Here is a 20,324-nt window from a genome sequence, read left to right on the forward strand (position 1 = left end):
CAAGACCCGTCCAGACGATCAACATTTAAAGGTTAGTTAGGTGGGAGGTTAGTTGGGGGGGAGGTTAGGGGAGTCATGGGGGGGAGGTCTTTAGCATGGGGGGTCCAGAGAGGGTCTGGCTTTCCGGCAGGAGGGGTTGGGCACCCTCCTGCCGGCGATTGGGAGTTTGGCCTACATTTTAAGCGTCTCTTCCTCTACTAGGGAGACGCGTAGGGCCGCCTAGGTTCGCCTAAGGCCCTTAGGCGAGCTTAGGCATCTTCCGGGCCTCCCTAGGCTCCCGGAGGTGCCTTCAATCTAGGCGGCCTGCCTGGGGAACATTTTTTTAAAAATGTGCATCCCGATTAGTTGATTAGACAGCTGTAGGACGCCTAGAGCTGCCTAAAATCGGGACGGCACTTTTCAGAATCAGGGCCTTAGTGCCCAACTTATATTTTGGTGTCTTTTAAGGATATGTTAAGCAGTGTACATGAAGCTCTATGAAAATATAATAAGATTGCAGTATGTAAATTAGTACTTTCTATTGGATGGTTCAACTACTTGCAACAGTGAGGCCTTCTTGTAATGGCATTTGATAGGGTTCTCGGAGGCTGCTACGAGGATTGATAGCAGCCACGGAGAACCCTTTTTGTGCATCTGGAGGAGATCTTTCCACAGCAGTAAGACTGCTTTAACAAGTCTTACTGTCACTGAAAGCTTTTGTGCAACGGGGCCTAAGAGACAGTCAACCTAAAGAATGCCATTGAACAGTGCTGCGTGAGGCCTTGTTTCAAGGAGTTGAACAGCATCGCAGGATTTATCTTGACTATCTCGAGAAGACATTGAATGTTTCTTTCGTGTATGGCTATTAGCGAAATATGTTAAATTTCTGTTATTTTCCACAATAAAGTGCAGATTTTGAAAGTTCATTTAATAAAATACTACTAGATTTTTTGCATAAAATGTCTTTTTATCAATTTATCACTGCTGAGTGTGAAAACATAAAAGTTATAGCTATAATACCAAGAAATTTGCTGCATTCATCAAAAATAATAGCAAATTTTAAGAAAATTGGAGCTTTAGGTAATTAGTGGCTTTGAGCCACTGATCTAAATAATTTTTTTAAAGTATTTTCTGATCAAGCACAATCAAATTCATGAGAAAAACGTCAGTTCACCCAGTTTTTCCTAATTTAGGTTTTTCTGGACAACCCTAGTAGAGGAGCATGGATGGGATTCAAACTTACACAGATATCTGTAATACTTAATTTTATAGGTTTAGACTAGGGGTGCCCAAAAGGTCGATCGTGATCAACTAGCAGATCATGAAGGCAACGCGAGTCGATCGCGGAGCCCATCCCAGGCTCTGAGATAGACTTGAATTGTCTTCGCATTCTACCTGCTTCCCGACGCCGTAATCAGAAGCGCCTGGGCAACCAGCCTTCCCCCCCAATGTCAATTCCAGGCCAGCCAATCGCTGCCTGGCTGGCCCGGAACTTCCTCTCTGACGTCAGAATTGACATCGGGGGGAAGGCTGGTCGGCCCGGCGCTTCTGCAGGAAGCAGAGCGAGCTCACAACTCATCGGCGGCTTAGGGGAGGGCAAGGAGTCAGAAAGAGAGAAGGGGAAGGGGGCAGGGAGAGAGGAAGAAGAAGTTGGGGGAGAGAATGAGGTCTGAAGGAGAGGAAGCATACAGGAGGCTGAAAGATGGGAAGAAATATTGGATGTACAGTCAGAAGAAGAAAGTGCAACCAGAGACTCATGAAATCACCAGACAACAAAGGTAGGAAAAATGATTTTATTTCAATTTAGTGATCAAAAAGTGTCCATTTTGAGAATTTATATCTGCTATGTTTTGCACTATGGCCCCCTTTTACTAAACCGCAATAGTGTTTTTTAGCACAGGGAGCCTATGAGCGTCAAGAGCAGCGCGGGTCATTCAGCACAGCTCCCTGCGCTAAAAACCACTATCGCGGTTTAGTAAAAGGGGAGGGGGTATATTTGTCTATTTTTGTATAGTTGTTACTGAGGTGGCATTGTATATTTTAAAGTCATCTGCCTTGACCTCTTTGAAAAAACCCTGGAATATAAATGATAATTAACATTTTCTCTGCATATAGTGTGTTTTGTGTTTTTTAAAATTTTATTGTTGGTAGATCATTTTGACTTGGTCATTTTAAAAGTAGCTTGCAAGCCAAAAAAATGTGGGCACCCCTGGTTTAGACTATCAAGCAAAAAATTAAAATAAAATGAGTAGTGATGACAAACTATATAAATAAAAATCTTACTGTATACTTTGACTTCATAATACTTTAACGTCTCCCCAGCTTCATTAGTGGCAATGCAAGTATATCTCCCAGCATTGTCTGCCTGGGCATTTAGAATCTGCAGAGTTCGACCTCCTGCAAGACAAAATGAATCAGCTATTCACTCTTTTAAAACATAGCCTACATTGTCACCAGTATATTAAACAATCCTACAAAATCATCCCTGCCGACAGATCCTGGACTGTCTTTGAGCTCATATCTGATTCTCAGACCCTTAAACTCTGCCTCAAGTTAAAATCATGCAACTGCATCCTGGACCCATTTCCCTCCTACCTATTTGAGAAAATCCCTGCACAGGCCATCACATCTCTTACCAAACTTATAAATTCTGCCCTATTATCAGGCCTATTCTCCACTGAAATGGGACACATCGCATTTACCCCTTTACTGAAAAAAGCTGACCTAGACCCCTCCATACCATCCAACTACCGTCCAATAGCAAATATCCCTCTCCTCACCAAACTGCTCGAGTCTATCATATCTACCCAGCTCTCTTCCTACTTAGAAAGATTCTCCATCCTCTTACCTTACCAATATGGCTTCAGACCCAACTTCTGCACTGAATCCCTATTGGCCTCTCTAATCTCTAAGGTTCAGCAACTGCATTCTCATAACAAGTTTGCTGTCCTTCTACAATTCGACCTCTCCGCAGCTTTTGACGTTGTCCACCACGACATTCTAATTTTCCAACTCTCCGAGATAGGCATTAGCTCCATAGTTCTTGATTGGTTCTCCAAATTCTTGCGCTCCCGCTCTTACATGGTTAACATGAGCGGCACCTCATCCTCCCCCTGGACCCCGACTTGTGGTGTCCCACAAGGCTCACCCCTCTCCCCAGTCCTCTTTAACATTTACATGTCCTCCTTGAAACTCTTTACACTTACGCTGATGACATCCTCGTCCTCCTTGAAACCGACTCGAACCTCACTAACCTCTCCACGAACATATCTTCATGCATAAAGAACCTCCAATCCTGGGCATTCACAATGCATATGAAACTAAACGAGTCCAAAACAAAACTCCTTTGGCTCGGCCCAAAATTAGACCATCTACCTTCCTCCATCCCATTGTCCTCCGGCCCCCCATTACAGCTCGAGTTCTCAAGTAAAGTTCTGGGTGTCACCTTAGACTCTTCTCTATCCTTCAACGAACATCTCCAATCCCTGGTGAAGAAATGCTTCTTCAGCCTTCACATGCTAAGGAAAGTCAGACCCTATTTTCACCAAAAACACTTCGCAGTCCTAGTACAATCCATCATCCTCTCCAGATTGGATTACTGCAATTCTATCTACCTCAGCCTAACCAAGAAAAGCCTCCACAGACTTCAGCGGATTCAGAACACCGCAGCTAAGCTTGTTTTCGCGAAAAGCAAATTTGATCACGTCTCACCACTCCTGTCTAAGCTCCAATGGCTCCCAGTAATCCCCAGGATCCACTTCAAATGTGCGTGTCTGGCCTACAAGATCCTACATGGCATCCTTCCTGCCGTTATCCCTCTATCCTGGAACTCCCCAACCCCTACTTCCTCCAGATCCTCCCAAATTTTTAAACTATCCTTCCCTTCCATAAAAGGTATTTCCCATGTAGGCAAACTTGGGTCATCCCTCCCCTTTAGAATCACTGAGATCTGGAATAACCTCACCTCCCCTCTCCGAACCTCAAGCTCCCTCCAACTCTTCCGCAAACACCTAAAAACCTGGCTATTCTCAAAACTGTAACACTTCCCCCCTCTTAGGCCTCTCACCTTCCCCCTTTACACCTAACTCTTTAATCTCTCCACTGTAGTTCCTCTCTCATCCTTCTTCCTGTAAACCGTGCCGAGCTCCGCATTCGTGGAGATGGTGCGGTATATAAACCCAAGGTTTAGTTTAGTTTTACAAAATCCTGAGTGGTGTAGAACGGGTAAAAGTGGATCGATTTTTTTACTTCGTCAAAAATTATTAAGACTAAGGGTCACTCAATGAAGTTACAGGGAAATACTTTTAAAACCAATAGGAAGAAATTTGTTTTCACTCAGAGAATAGTTAAGCTCTGGAACGCATTGCTAGAGGTTGTGGTAAGAGTGGATAGCGTAGCTGGTTTTCATAAAGGTTTGGACAATTTCCCGGATGAAAAGTCCATAGCCTGTTATTGAGAGAGACAGGGGAATGATCTTGCAGAGACAATAAGAACAGAAGCCAATCACGCACAATTCTGGAAGAAACTGAAAACACTACTCTTTGACAATTAAATTTACAAGATCGCCTTACGCACCTGCTCTTTTGCTTAGTATGGTTAGGTTTTTCTCCTCCTTCTTCCTTACTTCCCCTCTTTGCCCAATCTACCCTTTTCCTTCTTCAAGTCACCTAGAGCCTGTTTAGGTTTGTGCGACTCACGAATATTAGATTAGATTAGAAAAGCCACTGCTTGCCCTGGATCGGTAGCATGGTAGGTTGCTACTCTGCCAGGTGATCTGAAATGGCCTCCGTGAGGACAGGCTACTGGGCTAGATTGACCATTAGTCTGACCCAGTAAGGCTATTCTTATGTTCTTATGTTAATTCTAAACGTTATCTCAGTTTCGTATAATATGTAGAAATATCACATCCTGATATTTGAAGGATTCCTCCACTCAAGAAAATACAGAGTTAAAGCAAACAAGGAACAGTCGGAATCCTGGAACAACCCCTGCAGAGTCCCCCAAGGCTCCCCACTATCTACAACACTGTTCAATCTTTACATAACCACACTTAGCTTAGATGAAATAAACATAACTTCATACAGCTATGCAGATGACATCACCATCCTCCTGCCTTTCGACCAAACCAACCCCAACACAACGAACAAACTACACACTGCACTAGAAACAGTGTCAAAATGGATGAGAGACCACAAATTAAAGCTGAATCAAGACAAAACCAATTTCTTACTTCTAGAAAAAAACAAAACCCCAACCATAACAAACCTAGAAATAGACTCCATCACATACCCAACCTAAAACTGCTGGGGCACCACGCAACTTCAAATCAGCAAAACGATCCAGAAGGCATTCGCAACCATGCAAATCTGAAAATAATTCAACAACGAGCAATTCAAACTCTTGGTACAAGCGCTAATCCTAGGACTCCTGGACTACTGTAACATCCTATACCTATCATGCCCAACCAACATGCTAAAACAATTACAAATAGTCCAAAATACAGCTCTTAGACTGATTTACTCGCTGAAAAAATACGACCACATTACCACCGACTTCCCAGATTCACACTGGATCCCAGTACAAGCACGCATACAATACAAATTCTACTGTACCCTATTCAAAGCCCTAAATGGAAGAGGACCAAGCTATCAGAGTAATTGCCTAATCAGGAAAAACACATCCAGACCAAGGAGAACTCGTGCACACTTTACCCACCCCCCAATCAAAGGTATACAAAGCAAAAAAATACACGATGGACTATTAGCCACCAGAGCAGCGAAACTAGACCACCACCTCTCCAATCTGCTGACTATAATGCCCAACTACAAAACATTCAGGAAAGAACTTAAAACCTTTCTATTCAAGAAATTTATCAAATGATCTAACTAAACCTGATCGACCCTCCACAGATCCCGATGCATACTACATCTATTAACCATATATTCTCCCTGGATATGCCCAGGCCAACTCTTGTTGTAAACCGCCTAGAACTGAAAGTTTTTGGCGGGATAGAAGACACCAATGTAATGTAATGTAATATTGGTAGTAGAGTACACTAATGAGAATGAACCATCAGATCTGTAGTAGTTAGATTTTTTTCCAAGAGACAAGGGTTACAGTATCTCTATTTCCTACACTGATTTTCATGTAAGTGTTAAGTATTTATAACATTATCGGAGGGGGGGGAGTTATCAGCATGGACTATCGTTAAGATGGGTTATTTTACCACAAGTCATGCATTTTTGGACAAGGTCCCATTTTATGAAACGAGAACCTGTGCTAAATTGTACAACTTATGGTAAAATAATCCGCATTGATAACAACCCCCTTAAATGTTATAAATATTTACATAATCACTGAAAGTCAGTGCAGGGAATAGAGATAGCCATAACCTTGCCTCTTAACAGATAGTAAGCTCTTCTGAGCAGGGACATGTTGATAATTTCTGTCACTGCAGAATAAATTATAGTCGACAAAAACAAAAACTGTGGATACAGATGTTCTGGAGATAATTTATTAAACACTGACATATAAAACCATGAAAATTCAATTAAAAAAGTACAATGATAAAAAATGCTGTGATAAAAACCCAACCGGGTCCGGTACTTCATTTTGACCCATCAACCCTTCCAGGTCTTTGCTCCAGTAATTTCTATCATTTGCTGCCTGGGAGAAAAGCCTAGTGAGCATTTTTTTTGCTACTTCAGTTTGTCTGCGGTGTTCTTTGCTCACATGTGTAAAGACAATAGACTGTTTTCAGTCCAATTCTTTATATGTGAGTTTGCAAACCATTGGACCCCTGAGGAAGGCGTGTTCGCTGAAACACGGACCGTGTAGGGTCTGGTTGGATTTTTTTTTTTTTTATCATTGTACTTTTTTAATTGAATTTTCATGGTTTTATATGTCAGTGTTTAATAAATTATCTCCAGAACATCTGTATCCACAGTTTTTGTTTTCATCGGTGGATTGTTTTCACTGTGGATCATTGGGTCTCCCCATTTTTCTTTGTTGGAATAAATTATAGTCCCCACTGAAAATGTTTCCGGGAATGCAAAACTGTAATAGAAATCACATTCATTGTTCCTTGTAATAAAAAGCAATTATGCCATATATAAACAAAAGCCAGGGGTACATTCAAAGTTCTTGAAACAACAAAGAATTTTAAACCTACTCCCTGTGATCCTTCAAGTGTAGAGAGAGAAAAAAAAAAGCCCACGCATGAGCTCAGTCAGAAAAATCATATGTCATCAAAGTACTTCACACACAGTCAAGACAAAGAGATGGGTGCTACCGCATTATCTACTTCCGTGCATCGCAAACTGTGTGCCACCCGAGATTTCAGGTGTGCCATGAGACATTAGGGAGGAGAAGAGGAGCCAGGACTGGCTGACTGCCTACAGAACGTACCTCTCATGGCAAGAAGCACAACCTCTAGGTCAGAGGTGTCCAACCTTTAGGCTTCGCTGGGCCGCATTGGCCAAAAAAAATGTTTCTGGGGCCGCACAAAAGTGCAAACGCTGCAGCAAGACACAGGAGGGAGCCGACAAGACGGTAAACACCCGGGGGCAGCAGAGGAAAACAATGCATCGCCCTCGACGAAGGCCACACAAAATACTTCACTGGGCCGCATGCGGCCCTCGGGCTGCAGGTTGGACACCCCTGCTCTAGGTAATCAGCCGGAGCCAGCACCTCTCCCTCTCTCTGCGCATCTTCCCTTCCAGAATCCCCCACTGGTGGCTCAGGGCCCGTCTGGAGGGCCTCTGCGCATGTGATGACATCACATACATGTGTGACATCATGACATCGACGTCTGCACATTTCCGGATGCCTCAAGCCACTACATTTAACATGCCGCGGCTTGATAAAGTTTGCGAGACACTGATCTATTTCATTAGAAACTGCAACAAGACTCAAAGCAATCAACTACCACTACTACAATTTATCATTTCTGTAGTGCTGAAGACAGTCCCTGCTCAGAAGAGCTTACAATCCAATTTGGACAGATAGACAGGATATATAGGGGTTTGGGAGTTTCTAGCAGAGAGAAAGATGGGATGAACAAAGGTATCTTATGGTGAGTTAGGAGTTGAAAGCAGACTCAAAAATGGGCTTTTAACATCACTTCCTTCTAAACACCTCCAAGCTACAGTTTGATATTCTCTTTAACTGCTGTTACAGCAGCTGTGTTTATCTTAATGCTCACAGGCAGAGAGAATGTAAATTATTCCAAAATAACCATAGGCTTACAAGTGGAGTTAAAGAGTTTTAACAGCTTCTCTACTTGGAACTTGAGCTATGCACGCAAGAGGTTAGAATCAAATCATTTTTAAGGGAAACAGAGATTCAAGAATTTGGATGCAAGAAATTGTGAAAAAAAAAATGGTGTGTGTGGAAAGAACAGCAAAAAGGGTATGAGAGAGAAATAAATGCACTTCTTGACACAAAATCCAAAATACTGACAGAACCATTCATACTGGCACTCACACTTAGATATTGTCTTCAACAATCATGCGAGAATGATCATAGTTGCATGGACTTTTTGGTCTAAAGGGATTTAATAATGGTTTATTTTTGTATCTTGTTTTATTGGTTTGAAACTACTCAGCTAAATTTACATTTAATATAATTAAGGAAGCAAAGTGAATACTCTGGGGCTCATTTTCAAAAAAACACAAGACGCCCAAAAGATGGCATAAACCGGCACTTGGACGTCTTACTAGTCAAAACATCCAAGTGGGCATTTTTGAAACTGGCTTTTTAGATGTCTTTCTGGTCATTTTGTCTCCAGTGCATCTAAATCTTAAAGGGGCATGTTAAAGGCGTGTTTTGGGCGGGAATAGAGAAGGCTGGCACTTGAACATTTTACAGAAATAATCAAACATTTTGCATAATGTCCAGGGCACAATTTAGATGTTTTGGGCTAGACCTGTTTTTACAACAAATAAGGACCAAAAAGGTACCCAAACTAACCTGATGACCACTGGAGGGATGAGAATATGGGCCCCCACACACTTCTCCGGTGGTCACTGACTACCTCCCACCCTCCAAATACCTGCATGAAACAGTACCTCTCTGTTTCTATGACAGTTGTAGATACTATGGCCAGGTCTCTGGAATAGCCTGGTGGAACGCAGGCCCATATGCCACCCTAACTGGTACAGCTGAGGTGGAAAATGTGAGCCCACCAAAAGTAAAATCCCACTATAGTGCCATATAGGTGACACCTGCAGGCATGAGTACCTGAATATGTACACCATTCTGAGCTCCCCTGGGAGAACGGTATAGAAAATTGAATGAATGAATGAGGGCTATTGGGGTGATAGACAGGTGGGTACAGTAGGTTTTGAGGGAGTTTTGGAGGGCTCATCATAGTGAGATGTGTACCTGGTACCCTTAATACGAAGTTCACAGCAATGGCCACTAGGGGGCCCCATTGCTCTGATGGCATTTCTGTGTGGCTAGTCCATTAAAATGCTGGCCTCTCTTCCATGCAAATGGCTTGAACATAAGAATAGAAGAATTGTCATACTGAGACAGACCGAAGGTCCATGAAGACCAGCATCTTGTTTCCAACAGTAACCAACCCAGGTTTTGGATGTTTTTAATTTGGATGTTCTACATTTTTTTTCGATAATCACAAAAGAAATTTGACATCTATCTGGGCCATTTTCAGAAAAATAAAAAAGATAGACGGCTAGCTGGAGAAAAGGTCTAGCTGGGCCTTTTATGGGGAAAAAAATAGACATCTTGCGGGTTCAAAAATGGACATTTACGGCCTCTTTTAGAAAGCCACACTAGCGGCTGTGATGCACTAACGGTCCCGAAGACCATAGAGATTTAAAGGGCTTCAGGGCTGTTACCGCATGGCAGCCGCTAGCACAGCTTTGTAAAAGAGGCCGTTAATCTACCCGATTTTTGGAAGCTTTTCTCAAAACGAACGTAGAAGTCCTATCGAAAATGCTCCTCTCTGTGAATTAATTTTCTATTGTGCCGATATGTCTATGCTGTAGGAATGTTCCCCTATGCTGTCCATTATGATGTATCATGCTGACATTTATTGTTCTATCCACAGAGAAAGGTAGGGGAGGGTCATTGGGGTGGGCAGACTAGATGGGCCATGGCCCTTATCTGCCGTCTATTTCTGTGTTTCTATGTTTCTATGTATTGTGCTATTTTAATGTTTATATTTTTAACACTATTCCTATTATTAGGATTCAAATTGTCTGTCTCCAAGATTACCTTATGGAATGTATATTTGATTATATTTGGTCACTGTACTGTATTTCTCCATATAAAGGCCACGAGTCCCGTGAGAACTGATGGCAAAGCCATACAGGGAGCAGCGCGGGGCCGACCTGCAGACGCAAAGATCGCTCCTGCTCTGCAACGCCGACGCAGCGATTTGAGGAGGCCATCGCAAATGAGGGAGGTAAAGGGAGGGAGGGCGGGGGGATGATTTTTAAAATGCTGTATAGGCCGCCCAATTACTGGTAGATAAGCATTTTTTTTGCGGCCTATATGGGGGGAAATACGGTACTACTGTTTGGTTGTTAGCAAAATTGTAAGCTTTATGTCAAACTATACCTCCTGTACAGCACCTTGGGTGAATCTCTTCATAAAGGAGGTTGATAAATCCCAATAAACACATTAAAAAAAAATAAATGAGACAGATTGAACTATAATTTCTGGTGGAACTCAGTTTGCCATATATATAAGATGGAACATGCATTTGCAACACAAAAAGGATATGTGAATAAGTTCAAGAAGATTTGGGGACCTTTAACAGAATATTGCAATATTTGAATTTCATTTTCCCATGATAAGAAAATAGTATAAAGAAGGAGGGGGGGAGGGGTTAAGGGGAGGGAATTATTCTCTTTATCATATATTATAAATAAAATATTATAATAGATGATATTCTTACATGAAAATAACGTAATAAAGGGAGGGGGAAAAGGTTCATATTTAAAAAATAATTGATAAAATCATTACAATATATATATTGTATAACTTTATAAGAAAAATAATTACAATTATATGATATATAAAACCATAAGAAAATAAGAAAAATAAGACAAGAAATGTTATATATAAAATATATTATAAAAATATCAAGTGTATTGTTAAGATAATTGTATGAAAATTTATGACACTTGTTGTTAAATGGAAAAAAAATTCAATAAAAAAACTTAAACAAAAAAAAATGTACCTTGAATGCTATATAGGACTTAAATAACTAGTATGTGACATACCTGGCAAAATCCTGACATTCTGATTCGATTCAAAAGGCGCACCATCCTTTAGCCAGGTGATGGTTGCAGGGGGGTAAGAGTAAGCCTCGCACACTAATGAGGTGGGGCTGTTCAGGATCACGGTGACTTCCTCTGGAGTCCCATCATTGTTTGTGCCAGCGATGGTAGGTGACACTATATCAAAAGCGAGAATGAACGATCAACAGTTTAATTTACGGTATCCATAAAGACATATAAAAATCAGGTTACAGCCAAGGGTATAAAATGGACAGTTTTGGAGACCGTATCTGGCGAAGGACGTATGAAGAATTGAAGCGGTCCAGAGGAGGGCGACAAAAATGATAGGAGGCTTGCGCCAGAAGATGTATGAGGAGAGACTGGAAGCCCTGAATATGTATACCCTAGAGGAAAGGAGGGACAGGGGAGATACGATTCAGACGTTCAAATAGTTGAAAGGTATTAACGTAGAACAAAATATTTTCCAGAGAAAGGAAAATGGTAAAACCAGAGGACATAATTTGAGGTTGAGGGGTGGTAGATTCAAAGGCAATGTTAGGAAATTCTACTTTACGGAGAGGGTGGTGGATGCCTGGAATGCGCTCCCGAGAGAGGTGGTGGAGAGTAAAACGGTGACTGAGTTCAAAGAAGCGTGGGATGAACACAGAAGATTTAGAATCAGAAAATAAGATTAAATATTGAACTAAGGCCAGTACTGGGCAGACTTGCACGGTCTGTGTCTGTATATGGCCGTTTGGGGGAGGATGGGCTGGGGAGAGCTTCAATGGCTGGGAGGGTGTAGATGGGCTGGAGTAGGTTTTAATGGCAGTAGGAACCCAAGCACAGTACTGGGTAGAGCTTTGCATTCTTGCCCAGAAATAGCTAAGAAGAAGGTTGGGCAAACTGCATGGACCATTCGGGTCTTTATCTGCCGTCATCTACTATGTTACTATGACTTCTAATTCTGTTCGTGTGCACTAAGATTTATAAAAGGGCCCCTTAGTCAACTGACAGAAGCTGACCAATAATCCCCATGAAGACTATTCTCACTCTGGAGTAAGCGGCAAATGAAAAGACGCAGAATTTAACTGTCATATGGTATGATGTTTCTATGGCTATTAGCAATTAATTATGCTGTGACAAATTTTTAAATAGAACGAATAATGGAATTAAAGGGACGTTTATATATCCGAAGCAATTTGCACGCTTCAAGAATTAAGGCAAAACCAACCTTGTATAAGTAAGAATTTACAGTATACCCTTCAAGTTTCTCTGTACACATTATGAGCTAGATTCTATAAATGGCTCCCCCCAAAATAGAACTTAGTGCTCAAACCCCTCCTTTTACAAAACCGCAAAAGAGTTTTTTAGCGCCAGCTGGTGCGCTGAATGCTGTGTGCTGAGTTCCTAGGAGCATCGGGAACAGCACAGAACATTCAGCGTGCCAGCCGGCACGAAAAACCACTTTCGCAGTTTTATAAAAGGGAGAGGAAAGTTAGACAACGCCAACCCATTTTGGTTTTCAACCAAAGTTTATGTACCATATGTCAGCCCAGCCTTAACTTGCTGGCCTTAGCAATGTCAGCAAAGTCCTACGGGAGATCATATCATTCATATCTGACCTTAGGGCATGTCAGTGCAGATGGATGAGCAGCCTCAGAATAAAGTAACAAAAGACTTTGAGGTTGCTGACAATAGAAGTAGCATGACAGGCTGCCTTTGGACAACCCCTGGGTCTTCCCTCTGCCATGGTTTGCTCACGGGAAACTGAATCCGCAGAGGCATGATATGGCAGAGGGAAGACCTATTGCTGGCCAAGGGCAACCTGTCATGCTGCTGTTGCTTCTGCTGGCAACCAAAATAAATTTTATAGAACTGCGGAAGAGTGAAAGAGGGAATACTGCTAGACCCATGGGTAGGAGGGACAGAGGAAGGAGAAAGGGAGACCGATCAGGGGGTGAGGGGGAAGAACACTGGACCAAGGGAGGGGAAGAAATGTCGATATTACATGGGATAAGGGTGCTGGAGGCAATGCAATGGGGGGGGGGGGGAGGATACCGCCCAAGCAAGTTGGCTCAGGCTACCATTATCCCTTGAGAGGCTCTGCTAAATGGTAAATACCTCTTAGTAAACATTTTCCTTAGAAATTCTGCCATGCATAACACAACATGCAGGCCATATAAATTGTTGTTCACATGGACTGCAATCCATTATTAGGTCATACAGATTAAATTGAGTACAGCTGTTTGCCTCCTCGAAGCTACAGCAGAATTAGATGCATCTATCACCTCCTAACCTCATCTGTGGACCATTTTCCACTTGCAACCCGACAGAGCTCACCTAATACATTAAGACTGAAGCTTTTGCTCCTATCGCCAGCGGCATTTGATGCAATGCAGGTATATCTCCCTGTGTCAGCCACTTGCGCATTACTGATTTGCAGATGGCGTCCTCCAGACAGAATCCGGTGCTCTTGGTCCTGAGGGAGGGGATGACCATCTTTCAGCCATGCAATCTGCGGAACTGGCATCCCTTGAAAAAAGAAGCCTTGCTTTCAGTCACCTACTCAGGCTATGGTTTTAATAAGGCTGCTAAAGCATTTTTGAATGCAGCATCCTAAAGCACAGTAATTATTTTAACATTTATCAGCACACACACCATGGGACAGATGTCAAATTCAAGTTCAACTTCAATTTGTTTAATATACCGCAAAAATAAAACAAAAAAGTTAAAATCTAAGTGGTTTACAATAAGTATAAAATAATACAAGACAAACTGTTACATTTAAAGGGAAAAACAATAAGGCAAATTATGAGGGTCATTTCATAAATAATGTACACTATTTACATAGACACAACATTGAAAGCGTCAGCCCAATGCGCGACAGCCTCAAGGAAAGCAAACCAAATGTTGGGTATCATTAAGAAAGGTATCACGGCTAGGACGAAGGAAGTCATCATGCCACTGTATCGTGCAATGGTGCGCCCGCATCTGGAGTACTGTGTCCAGTACTGGTCACCATACCTCAAGAAGGACATGGCAATACTTGAGGGAGTCCAGAGAAGAGCGACTAAACTGATAAAGGGTATGGAAAACTTCTCATATGCGGACAGGTTGAAAAAGTTGGGGCTATTCTCCCTGGAAAAGCGGAGACTTAGAGGAGACATGACAGAAATCTTCAAAATCCTGAAGGGCATAGAAAAGGTAGACAGGGACAGATTTTTCACACTGTGGGGAACCACAAGTACAAGGGGGCACTCGGAGAAATTAAAAGGGGGCAGGTTTAGAACAAACGCTAGGAAGTTATTTTTTACCCAGAGGGTGGTGGACATGTGGAACGCACTTCCGGAGGCCGTGATAGGACAGAGCACATTACAGGGCTTTAAAGAAGGTTTGGATAGGTTCCTAGACGATAAGGGGATTGAGGTAGGAGTTGAGGTAAGGTTATAGGAATAGTCAGGGACCACAGCACAGGTGATAGACCTGGAGGGCCGCCGCGGGAGCGGACCGCTGGGCGGGATGGACCTCTGGTCTGACCCGGTGGAGGCAAATTCTTATGTTCTTATGTACATGATTTTTTTTTTCCCAAGTATTTCTTTACAGTCCTTCAATATAGTCTCCCTGCTTTGCAATGACTGAGTCCCAGCATCCAGAAAGCTTCATTATTCCATCCAAAACATCGTTTTTGTTCAGTTGCCAAATGGCTCAGTGGAAGAAAGCTCCAGAGATGCAAAACGATGTCCACGCATAAGTTGTTTCAACTTTGGAAAAAGGTCGAAGTCTGGTGGATTCGTGTCTGGACTGTAGGGAGCATGAGGTAACACCTCCCAGCCATATTTGCGTAGTTTTTCAATGATGACATTCCCTATGTGCTGGTGAGTGCTGTTGTGAAGAATGAGTGGCCCAGCCAAGAGCAACTGAGGTCGGGTTTTGTGCATTTTTCTGCGCTTTTTGTGCAAAAACTCATGATAATACACTGCTGTGACACTTCTTCCACATGGAACTTTGTCTGTAATGATGATGCCTTCATGATCATAAGCAAAAATCATCATTTGTTTGACTTTTGATTGAGTTCGTCAAAATTTTTTGGGATGTGGGGAAGATGCAGCTCTCCATTCATCATTGAAAAACTACGTGAATACGGCTGGGAGATTTTTCCTCCTGCTCCCTACAGTCCAGACATGAGTCCATCAGACTTCGACCTGTTTCCAAAGTTGAAACAACCTATGCGTGAACATTGTTTTGCATCTCTGGAAGAGCTTTCTTTCACCGGTACCCGAGCCATTTGGCAACTGAACAAAAACGGTGTCTTGGATGGAATAATGAAGCTTCCCGGACGTTGGGACTTGGTCATTGCAAAGCAGGGAGACTATATTGAAGGATTGTAAAGAAATACTGGTAAAAAAAATAAAACGTAAATAAAAAAAAAATAGTGTGCATTATTTATGAAATGACCCTCGTACAATAAAATTTGCAAAAGGATAATAGGGAAAGGAAGAAAAAAAGGGTACCCATATAAACCTCAAAGCACCCCAAAATAACTGTTGCATGAGTGCAAAGTGCACCCCACAGACTGAAATACATGTTCCCCTCCTCTTTACTGAAAGTGACGGTCTAATACTGAAGACGGCAGAGCTACTGAAGTCAACAAAGATGAGTTTTATTTAGTTACTTATAAACATTTATATACTATTCAAGGTGTTGTATAATAATTTTTAAAAAGCCCCAAAACACAAAACACAAAACAATGCACTTACAATCAAATAAAACAGCATAAAAATTAAAGCTGTACCAAATAGCCGAATATGAATAATGAAAAATATTTTTCAGCCAAATACAAATAATGAGCTTTAACATAACAACGATAAAAGGGGGCCCGGCTAACTCCCATGGTTGACGTTGTCCCCAGATATTCAATTCCAGGCCATTTCTGGAGACCGGCATTGAATATCTTGGGGGGGTTTGGGGCCGGCATTAACATAACTAGCTCAGCCAGTGCTGAATATTGGATTAAGTTAATAGCAGCCAAAGATAGGACTCTGGTTAAATAGCTTTGAATAACAGGAGTCAAGTGTTTATTTCAGTAGGATTTAGTACAGTAGGGCCCTGGATTAGTAGTATTCAAATTTAAATCGCAATTCAGTCGAATACGAATCATCTATTCAGGGCTAAATCGAAAACAAATATTCGGTACAACCCTAATAAAAATTTCTAATCATCGGATAGTCTCTCCAGGGCACAGATATACATAGAAACATAGAAAATGACGGCAGAAAAGGGCCACGGCCCATCTAGTCTGCCCACACTAATGACCCACCCCCTAACTTCCTCCGTGAAGAGATCCCACATGCCAATCCCATTTTTTCCTAAAATCTGGCACGCTACTGGCCTCAATTACCTGTAGTGGAAGATTATTCCAGCGATCAACCACCCTTTCGGTGAAGAAATATTTTCTGGTGTCACCATGAAATTTCCCACCCCTGATTTTCAACGGATGCCCTCTTGTTGCCGTGGGTCCTTTAACAAAAAGGATATCTTCTTCCACCTCGATACGGCCAGTGACATATTTGAACGTCTCGATCATGTCTCCCCTCTCTCTGCGTTCCTCGAGTGAGTATAGCTGCAACTTATCCAGCCGTTCCTCATAAGGGAGATCCTTGAGTCCCGAGACCATCCTGGTGGCCATTCGCTGAACCGACTCAACTCTCAGCACATCTTTTTGGTAATGTGGCCTCCAGAATTGTACATAGTATTTCAGATGGGGTCGCACCATGGATCTGTACAACGGCATTATGGCCTCGGGCTTACGGCTGACGAAACTTCTACGGATACAACCTATGATTTGTCTAGGCTTGGATGAAGCTTTCTCCACTTGATTGGCAGTCTTCATGTCTTTACTAATGATCACCCCCTAAGTCTCGTTCTGCTACAGTCCTTGCTAGGGTCTCACCATTTAGGGTGTAAGTCCTGCATGGATTTTTGCTGCCAAGGTGCATGACCTTGCATTTTTTGGCATTGAAACTTAGTTGCCAAGTCTTTGACCAATGCTCCAGTAGGAGTAGTAGGTCATGCGTCATACTGTCAGGCATTGAGCTTTTGTCAGGCACTGTGCTTTTATCTATTGTGCTCTTGCCTACTATGTTGCATAGTTTGGCGTCATCAGCGAATAACGTAATTTTACCTCGAAGCCCCTTAGCCAAGTCTCTTACGAAGATGTTGAATAGGATCGGGCCAAGACCAAGCCCTGTGGCACTCCACTGATCACTTCCATCGTTTTGGAGGGAGTGCCGTTTACCACCACCCTTTGAAGTCTACCTCCAAGCCAGTCCTTAACCCATGCAATCAAACTCATCTTGCTCAATAACCTGCGGTGTGGGACGCTATCAAACTCCAAATCCTTTCTAAAGCCAATAACTGACAGCATATATTTGTATTCCTTCAGCTCTCTATTCCCATTCATGTAGGCTCGATCTTAACTGCACAAACCTCAAACACTTATGATTTTAAAGTGTTTGAGGCTTGTGCAGATGAGGACAGAGCTTACAGGAATGGAGCAGGGACAGGAAAAGAACTCACTGGGATGGGAAAATGAGTTCCCGCGGGGGACGGGGAAAAATTTGTCCCTGTGTCATTCTCTAATCCCATCCTCCCCTCCAGCTCTATGTTAGTTCTTCAATCCATCCTCTTACATTTTAACCTTCTTTCCAGTAAATATCCTCTCTCACTCCCTACAACTAAACTTTTCTGACCCCTTTATTTATTTAGACAATCTCTGTAGGCCAAACAGCTTAAAGAAAGATATATAGATAATGGATTAATAAATACTATAAAACTTATATAAGTTAACACATCACAAAAAAAATAAACCCTATCCAAGACCCTCTACCTATTGTCTATCCCATATTCATCCAAACTCCTACTGATCCCCCTCTCCATGCAGAACCATCTGGAAGAAAGGAGGAGGGGGGAAGAGACTAGTTACACCTCAAGCCTCATCGTCATTCTCTGTTGTGGGATAAATTGTGAGAAGCAATTCAAATCACAACACTCTGGCTTCCAGCAGCAAATGAGAGACATAGCCTGTTGCACTTTTCTTAAGAAGCAGGAGTAGCCCAATGGTTAGTGCAGTAACTTGGGGAACCGAGTTCAGTTTCCACCATAGCTCCTTGTGATGCTGGGCAAGTCACTTAACCCTCTATTGTCACAAGCACAAAATAATGTAACTGTATAGGTAAACCACTTTGATTGTAACCACAGAAAGGCAGTATGCCAAATCCCATCCTTCCCTTTGAACTGATACAGAAAGGAAGAGGGAATCTGTTGGGCAAAGAGAGAGAGAGGTCAAGTATGCTGACCTAGCTCCTGGTTTTCCATTATTCCTGGGTGACTGAGGTCTAGTCAGGTAGACTTGTGAAAGCCATTGCTCATCTCTGGAAATGAACTATAAGAAATAATCTAGTTTTTGGAGATCTGCCAGGTACTTATGATCCAGACTGACTACTGTCAAAGACAGGATGCTGGCTTGGTGGACCTTAGTCTGTGTTAGCATGCATTTTCTTAATGTTCTCAATTCTGTGAAAAGGGCCAGATTTTGTGCCTCCTTATCATTGTATTGCAGGAAACCAGAAGCCATGTTTACAATTCCTACCCTCATGACCACTATATAGGTCTAACTCTTAAGAAAGCCAGAATAAGTAAGCCTTATGTAAAGCCAACTAGAAACATCTCTGGTGTGCGAGTCATCCATCTCAACAGAGAATCTTTCCTACATGACTACAATTATGGACATGCACAACAATCTTACCTGCCACTTCACATGATAATGTAACACTGGCTCTCTCTTTCACTTTCACATCTTCAGGGTTGTTCTCACCCGCAATGCTTGGGGGCACTAGGGTGAAAAAAACCCAAACAAGAACAACATAGTAAGTAATGGCAGAAAATGACCCTTGAGGTCCATCCAGTGTCCAATAAGGTGGCCAGAGCTGTGCCCACCATTCTATGCAGGTCCCAGTTTCTCATGTTTAATGTCTTAAGATAGGCTACAAGCTAGGTAAACAATTCTTTTTTTTTTTTTTTTTTTTCTGTTTAAGTTTTTTTATTGAATTTTTTTCATTTAACAACAAGTGTCATAAATTTTCATACAATTATCTTAATAATACACTTGATATTTCTATAATGTATTTTATACATAACATTTCTTATCTTATATTTCTTATGATTTTATATATCATATAACTGTAATTATTTTTCTTATAAAGTTATACAACATATATATTGTAATGATTTTATCAATTATTTTTTAAATTATTAACCTTTTTCCCTTCCCTTTATTACATTGTTTTCATGTAAGAATACCATCTATTAATAATATTTTATTTATAATTTATAATAAAGAGTATAAACCCCCCTCCCATATCCCCTCCCTCCCTTTCTTCTTTAACTATTTTCTTATTATGAGAAAATGAAATTCAATTATTACAATATTTTGTTAATGGTCCCCAAATCTTTTTGAATTTATCCATATATCCTTTTTGTGTTGCAAATGTATGTTCCATTTTATATATATGGCAAACTGAGTTCCACCAAAAATTATAGTTCAATCTGTCACAATTTTTCCAATTGTGTGTAATTTGCTGTATTGCTATTCCAGTCATTATAAATAAAAGTTTGTTGTTATTTGATGAAATTTGACTTTGAGATCTCATTGCAGTACCAAATAGAATTGTATCGTATGTCAAGGCTACAGGATTTTCTAACATCCTATTGATTTGGGGCCAAATTGATTTCCAAAATGTTAATATGAATGGACAATAGAATAAAAGATGATCTAATGTTCCTGCTTCAAGATGACAATGCCAGCATCTATTAGACTTAGAGCTATCAATTCTATGTAAACGTGTAGGGGTCCATAATTCTTTAGGTTCTCCTTCAAATTCAATAGTTTTTTTTTTAAACAACATTTTTAGTTTTTAATATCCAGTTTATATTCTAGTGGGAACCTTCAAATACCCCACACAGTTGTTATTATTATTATTATCAATAAAATTGAATCATTTTTGTAGCATATAATATTTTATTTATTTATTTTGATTT

General features: G+C 41.4%; 1 protein-coding gene across 2 annotated transcripts in view; it reads right to left on the minus strand.

Annotated features, from left to right (window-relative positions):
• The window catches only part of HMCN1 (hemicentin 1), a 461,110-nt gene that overhangs the window by 171,220 nt on the left and 269,566 nt on the right, over positions 1-20,324 (minus strand). For both annotated transcript variants that reach the window (XM_033960229.1, XM_033960228.1), the window contains exons 48-51: positions 19,033-19,119; positions 13,569-13,760; positions 11,232-11,405; positions 2,263-2,376 (exon numbers count right to left, since the gene is read on the minus strand). In XM_033960229.1, coding sequence (XP_033816120.1) covers positions 2,263-2,376; positions 11,232-11,405; positions 13,569-13,760; positions 19,033-19,119 — 567 coding nt within the window. The remainder of the gene's footprint in view (positions 1-2,262; positions 2,377-11,231; positions 11,406-13,568; positions 13,761-19,032; positions 19,120-20,324) is intronic.

The sequence above is a fragment of the Geotrypetes seraphini genome, chromosome 10 (assembly GCF_902459505.1).
Source record: "Geotrypetes seraphini chromosome 10, aGeoSer1.1, whole genome shotgun sequence".
NCBI lineage: Eukaryota > Metazoa > Chordata > Amphibia > Gymnophiona > Dermophiidae > Geotrypetes > Geotrypetes seraphini.